Source organism: Chrysochloris asiatica, unplaced genomic scaffold, assembly GCF_000296735.1.
Source record: "Chrysochloris asiatica unplaced genomic scaffold, ChrAsi1.0 scaffold00006, whole genome shotgun sequence".
Classification (NCBI taxonomy): Eukaryota; Metazoa; Chordata; class Mammalia; order Afrosoricida; family Chrysochloridae; genus Chrysochloris; species Chrysochloris asiatica.
This window is the reverse complement of record NW_006408524.1, coordinates 33,067,039-33,074,524: the sequence shown is the minus strand read 5'-3', so window position 1 is coordinate 33,074,524 and position 7,486 is coordinate 33,067,039. Positions and strand designations below refer to the sequence as shown.

At 39.2% G+C, this 7,486-nt stretch overlaps 1 protein-coding gene across 1 annotated transcript in view; it reads left to right on the top strand.

Moving 5' to 3' along the window:
- LOC102842777 (multidrug resistance protein 1-like) overlaps positions 1–7,486 on the top strand; it is a 155,441-nt gene that overhangs the window by 72,150 nt on the left and 75,805 nt on the right. Inside the window, exon 14 of the mRNA XM_006832286.1 lies at positions 5,020–5,181. Within this exon, the coding sequence (XP_006832349.1) occupies positions 5,020–5,181 (162 nt within the window). The remainder of the gene's footprint in view (positions 1–5,019; positions 5,182–7,486) is intronic.

Here is a 7,486-nt window from a genome sequence, read left to right as displayed (position 1 = left end):
AGCAATGAAATCAACAATGTGTGCTTGGAGCAGGTAGAGCTGGACCCACAGGATTTGAGGAGTCACTGTGAATGTGTAAAGAGAGGTCAGAATGAAGTGTGTTAGGAGTTTCAAAAGGTAATGTAGCACACAGTCTTAGCCTTGTAAGCTGGGCTTATAAAAATTTTTTGCTGTTAAAACTAACTACAGAGGTATTTTTATTTATAATGATAAATTTCTGCTGGAACACCACACAAAATGTTTGTAGGCAGTCATTTTGTTGTCACCTCTTTGACAGCGGTCCCCAGTGTAGTCTTCACTCCCCAGAGTGCAGGGGTTCATGGCACTAATGCCTATTAGGTTCCATGATCCAGAACTTCAGTGGGGTTTGGGTTAGCCTTCCTAATTCTCCTTAAAATCTGATGTATTATGTATGCCCTTTGCATAGAAGAAGAGTAAGGAGACATGAGTACACATACTGTTGAATCCTGGAGGAGATTCTGAAACAGAAGGATGGGCATTAGGTAAAAACTAAAGAAATCCAAGTCAAGTAGAGAATTGAGTTAATATATTGTAGCAGTGTCGGTTCATCAGTTCCCACAAGTGTACCATAGAAACATAAAATGGTGACAATGGGAGGGATGGGGTGTGGAGCACATGGAAATATTGTGTTCTATCTTTGACTTTCCTGAAAATCTAAAATGATTCTAAAAGAGGTTTATTTTTTAAATAAGACAAAAAACTGGTAGCATTTTAATCAATTTTCTTATGTTCGTCATAAAGATGCCTATATAAACAAACCTTGGAAGTGGCACATCCAACTAAATGGGAAATTAAACAGACTAAAAAGCAAACAATAAAAAACCTTTAACTAAATAGCATTCACCCAGTTGTTGTTGTAGTTGTTAAGTGTCGTTGAGTCAGTTCTGACTCAGTGATTTCCGAGAAGCCGGACCTTAACGTTCAAACCAACTGTGAGGTCGAGTGCTTATCCTGCGGTGCCACATCAGGACTCTCTTGCACCCAGTAGCTGAATAAAATGCCTAGATATTGAGCAATATGAAAAAGAAAGGAAAATTAGTCACCAAGACCTTTTAGATATAGATCTTTAAAGTGATTACAGTCTACTTTCAAATGATTGCGTATCACTTCGACTATAATAAAAAAAAAATTATATTAGAATACCTCTAATTGTTCTCTATAGACCATTAAACTATTTTTATTATATGTTTTGCTAATACATAGCTCATAAAGTCCATTAATAATCCCAATAATATATTATTCTTACTTAAAGAGTCAATTGTTTTTCAAGATATTTAAATAAATAGGTTGATTAGAATAGGTAGATAAAGTTTTGCCCTTGTACTTTTCATTTCCAGTGTTTTTCATTTCTTTGTGTAGATTTGTATTTTCAGTTGCTATCATTTTTTTTCACCTAAATTGGGACAGCCACTTTGAAAAAGGGGCAGAATCTAAACAGAACATGTGCTTACCGTATACTCAGCAATTATCCACCTAGATACTGGTCATTTTGCTATTGTTAAGTACTGATGAGTCAGTTCCGACTCTTAGGAACCCTCTATAGGGTTTCCAAGGAGCACCTGGTGGGTTTAAACTGCTGACCTTGTGGTTTGCAGTCCAGTGCTGATCCTCCAGCGCCACACTGGGAGTCCCTCAAACAATCTAATAGAATTGTGTGCATAGGATCATTAAACAAACATGTATAGCAAGCAAGCAAGAAAACAGCTCAAGTGCCAACCAGCAGTGGTAGTTGTGGTGGTTGTGTGCTGTGGAGTTGACTCTGACTCATAGCGAACCTGTATAGGGTTTCTGAGGCTGAAAATCTTTATGGGAGCCCAACGCCTTATCTTCTAGCGGAGCAGTTGGTAGACTCGAACTGCAGACCTTGCGGTTATCAGCCTACTTCATAACTTATTACACTACCAGGGCTCCTTGATCAGCAGTAGGATGGATAAATAAATTGTGGTATATTTACAGAATAGAATATTATGCAAAATAGTGAATGAATGATGTGTGTGCATACAATATTATATAAAGGGTCTTTTAAATTTTTTTGGGAAAATTCCATAATCTTTTCATTCCTTTGTCCAGGAACTTTTTAAGTCCCTTCATATGTACAATAAGGAGCTCTGGTAGCATAGTGGTTACGAATCAAGCTGCTAACCTGAAGGTCGGCAGTTCGAAACTACCAGCAGTTCCGCGGAGAGAAAGATGAGGCGTTCTGCTCCTGTGAAGATTTACAGCCTTGGAAACCCTGTGCAGGGTCACTATGAGTCGAAACCGACTCCACGGTACTTAACAACAACAACAACAACATATGTACAATGGTATACAGCTATACCCACTCCTCACTTAACAATGTGGTTAGGTTCCAAAGACGAGGTCATTATTTGAAAATCAGTTTTACATACAAATATTGGGAAAATCTATCATCTTACCCTCTCTTCTGTACTGTGAAGATCTGCCAGGCCAAGGCTGAGGTTACTTACAACTCCTGTCTACTCCTTTTCCACTTCACCTCAGGAACACTTGCCCTACCACCACCACCACCTGCATGGGAGGGCCACCTTCGAGTCCCCTCTGTCTCTTGCTCTCACTGTATTTTCAAGATGTGTGGCTCTGACACATCCCCTCAATGACCTCAAAATGTTCTTGGTGGCTTTGTTGGGGGCAGGAGACGCTCTACCTGAGAACACAAAGGCATGGATGCTGCAGGGGTGCACAATGTCCCCTAGGTATCCCTGCACAATATCCACTAGGTATCATCTTGCCCTCACCCAAGCATTCCCTGACTCTTTCTAGGTGACCCTGTCACCCTTCACCCCCATGAAAATCAGTAATTCTAAGCTTCCTCCATGGGAGTGATGACCTGGTCAGGCCTCTACTATTGACCTTAACCTGCAGGTGATGCATGCTGGCCACTCACTGGCTGACCCTACACCCACCCAGGTTTCCTGCCCTACTTTCACCTATGTCCACACAGAAGGGGGACCATCTAAGAAGTGTAAGAGACTCAACAAGTGCTATAGGCTTTAAGTATCCAAGTGCCCATCTCAGGGCTCCATCTGACCATGGCCTAACACTGCCCTAATCCCCTTCAGGGTTAGAACTAGAACCAAACCCCTGGATCCTACTTCCTCTCTGGCCCCAGCATCAGCCCCCTGTGGGCACCTAGGATCTACCAGGCAGTGTCCCGTCCCCACCAGTCCCACTTCAGCCCTCCCTCTGCTGCACCAGCATCCTGATGACTCAGGAGACCATCTCGTCTCTGCCCTCCTGGGCGGTGAAATCTTACTCAGTGCAAACTTCCTTACTATGTGCAAATATGATCAGCTAGTCAGAGATTCCATCAGGGACCTCAACATCCATTAATGCTAGATGGGCATTCATTGTTAAAACTGTGCAGAATAGCTGAATAGTAAGTACTTTACGATTGTGGAAAATGCCAAGTGACAGATAAAGAGCTAGTTAACAAATGTCTGTATAACCATATGAACGAATCTCAAAAACATAAGGATGGGGCCAAAATATCCAGACACAAAAGAGTATGTACTGCATGATTCCATTTATATGAAATTAAAAAAATCAAAAGCAACAAAGCAGATAGTGTTTATCTTTGATTTGGCAAAGGATCCTGGTGGCGCTGTGGATCAGGCATTAGACTGATGACCAATGACCACAAGGTGAGCTGTTCAACCCCACCAGCTACTCCTCGGGAGAAAGGCGAGTCTGACTGCTTCCGTAAAGATTTCCAGTATAGGAAACCCTCTATATGGTGTTGCTGGGGAGTAGGTTTGGTGTGGGAAGGAAAGACGGCCAGATGGAAGCATGAAGAGGGCCACTGGGTGCTGCTAATGATCTGTTTCTTGATCTGGGTATTATTCATCCGGATGTATTTATCCATCCGTACATTATAGCATGTATATGTACATTTGTGTACATAAAAGAGTGTATCATGCAGTTCACAATGCCGTTGGACAGCAGTCCTCTGCATTTAATTTGAAGTTTAAGCTTCAGCATCTCACTATAGCAAGCACTGTTGATGAACATTTTTCCTGATAGTGTTCCAATACTGGCCCTTGAGGATCCCAGAAAGCTGTAAGTATCAATTTCCCAGCTGATGGTTGACTTTTGAACTTTTTCTTGGTTGGTGATTGGGGTATGTTTCCATTCCATATTCTGCCATTTACTTTCTGGCTCGTAGTGAGGAATCCATGTCTCGTCACCAGTACTGACTTTTTTAAAGAAACTTTTGCCTTCCTTTGAGTATCAGTCCAAATTTTGCTTTCAGACATTCAAACACTCTGTTTATGCTGTTTTGTGAGTTGTTTTGGTACCTGTCATGCACAAACTTTTCAAAACCCAAATCTGTCATTGATTATTTTATAGGCAGAGCCAGGGCTGATTTGCACATGATTTACCACATAATTCACTATCACTCATCTATTCGATAGAATCATTTCATGTGCACATTCAACGTTGTCATCAGGTGTGAATGTGCACAGATGTTTTACTATAACCGGAGTGTGAATAATTTTTGACTCACCTTCCTATATATATATATATATACAGGTACATGGGCGTAGATACAGTATGATACTTTTTTAAAAGGTAAAAACATATATTATTTTGATTCTGTACACAACTCATCTAAGATAGCTTCAACTCATCTAATATAACCTCATTTTAGAGATGAAGAAAATGAGATATAGTGAGTTTATTTAGTTATTTTGAAATACTAATACTGTACAACTATTTGGTGGCTCACATTAAATGGTCCCTCCTAGTTCTAAACTACTATGCTTTTATAAAGCCACCAAATTGTAATCTAATGAACTTTCTGACTTTCTTTTTACTCTAATTTCTATTGGCCCTCCAGTAGGTTTCCAAATTACTATACCCAAAGTTAATATTCTTTGATATTTATAACAGTACTTTAGCAAAAGCTTTTCTTGCAACTGTAAAGTTGTTTCATTTGTACTCATTTTATACCTGTTTTCTGCACATATTGTTTTATAGGCAAGCAAAGGTCGGACTACAATTGTGATAGCACACCGGCTATCTGCTATTCGGAACGCTGATCTGATTGTGGCCATAAAAGATGGGAGGGTGATAGAAAAAGGGACACATGCTGAACTAATGGCAAAAGAAAGTCTATATTATTCACTTGCAATGTCACAGGTAAGGTTTACATGATAAAACTTTATGTTAGAGGGTTACTAAGAGATTATATCACATTCAGAAGTAGAAATATTGAATTACAAACTTAAATCTCATAAAGCAATCAGGGTTTATTTATAGTTCCTCAGTGAAGACATGCTTCTCAAGTACATCAAATGTCCTCAGCATTGCTCTAGATAATCGGATGACGATTGAGGGACTAGTGGGTACATAGCCTAATATTTGCCAAGCATAAATAGCCCTCAACGCTTGTATGTGCCTGATCCAGGACCATTGACCTCTATATATTATGATCTTCTGAATAGAACATAAGGATATGAACACACAATCACTACTTAAGGACTTAAAACTTGCTTACCAAGGCAAAATTGTGCTTACAAACTGTGGCACAAACTGTAGAAAGAAGAGGCAACAAGGATGAGGGTGAGGGTGAGGGTAGGGAGGGGCTTGGTTATCTAAGGAACATGAGAAGGTTTTGAAGATTAGAATGCCAGAGGTTCAGATGGAGGAAGACTCTGAGAAGAAAAGGAATATGCAGGGAAGAAGGAAGTTGGCATGCAACTAAAACAGAAAGAGTCCAGTTTTCATTGAGTATAAAAATGAATGTTTGACAAAGAACTGGAAAACAAGGTACAGAGAGTGAAAGTTCTTAGAATCCAGGTAGAAAGGTTAGATCTAATATGTAGGATGCACCTACATATTAAACACAGAGTCTGGCATGTGGTGGGACCTCAGTAAATATCTGTTGAATATTGATACACACATAAAACACACCCTTATACAAATGCTCCTTCCTTGCAGGTAGACCACAAAGCTCATGTTGTATCTTCACAATTAACTCATAATAATGCTGGAAATATGCTGATCAATTTTCATTATTCCTTTTTCTGAATGCCATATAACCCATCCAACTTAATTTCATCATTTTTTATTGTTGTTATTGTTAGGTTGATTCTGTTGAGTTGGTTCGAACTCATATGCACAACAGAACAAAACACTGTCTGGTCCTGCACCAGTCTCACAATTGCTGTTATGTTTGAGCCCACTGTTGTTGCCATGGTGTAGTCAGGGCTTCCTCTTTTACATTGACCCTTCACTTTGCCAAACAATGTCCTTCTCCAGGGACTAATCCCTTCTGACAGCATGCCCAGAGTATGAGAGACGCAGTCTCACTTTCTGCACTTTTAAAGCACATTCTGACTACACTTCTTTCAAGACAGATTTGTTTGTTTTTCAAGCAGTATTTTCAATATTCTTCACTTACACCATAGTTCAAATACATTGATTCTTCTATGGTCTTCCTTATTCATTGTCCAAATTTAACATGCATATGAGGTAATTAAAAATACCATGACTTGGGTATTTGTCCTCAAACTGACATCTTTGCTCTTGAACTCTTTAAAGAGGTCTTATGCAGCAAATTTGCCTAATGCAATGCATCATTTGGTATCTTGACTGCTGCTTCCACTGAGTGTTGATGATGGATCCAAGAAAAATGAAGTCTTTGACAACTTCAATCTTTCCTCCATTTACCATGATATTATTTATTGGTTCATTGGTGAGTATTTGTGTTTTATTTACATTGAGGTGTAACCCATACTAAAGGCTGTGGTCTTTGATATTCATCGATATGTATTTTAAGTCCTCTTCATTTTCAGCAAGCAAGTTTGTAGCGTTTGCATATCACAGGTTGTTAATGAGTCTTCCTCCAACCATGATGCCACATTCTTCTTCATATAATCCAGCGTCTTGGATTACTTGCTCAACATACAGATTGAATAAGTATGGCAAAATAACACAACCTTTTTCCTTATTTTAAACCATTAAGTGTCCCTTTATTCTATTTGAACAACTATTTCTTGTTCTTTGTACAGGTTCCTCAGGAGCACAATTAAGTGTTCTACCATATTCATTCTCTGAGATGTTTTCCATATCTTGTCATGATGTACACAGTCGAAAACATTTGCATAGTCAGTAAAGCACAGGTGTTCTCTGCTTTCAGCCAAGATGCATCTGACATCAGCAATGATATGCCTCATTCCACATCCTCTTCTGAACGCATCTGGTAATTCTCTGTCAATATATACTGTTGCAGCCATTTAAAAATTATCTGTAGCAAAATTTTACTTGCATGTGATATTAATATTGTCTGATGATTTACACATTCTGTTGGGTCACTTCTTTTGGAATGGACACAATTTGGATCTCTTCTAATAAGTTGGCCAGGTAGTTGTCTTCCATATTTCTTGGCATAAATGAGTGAGTACCTTCAGTGCCTCATCAGTTTGTTGCAAGATTTCAATTT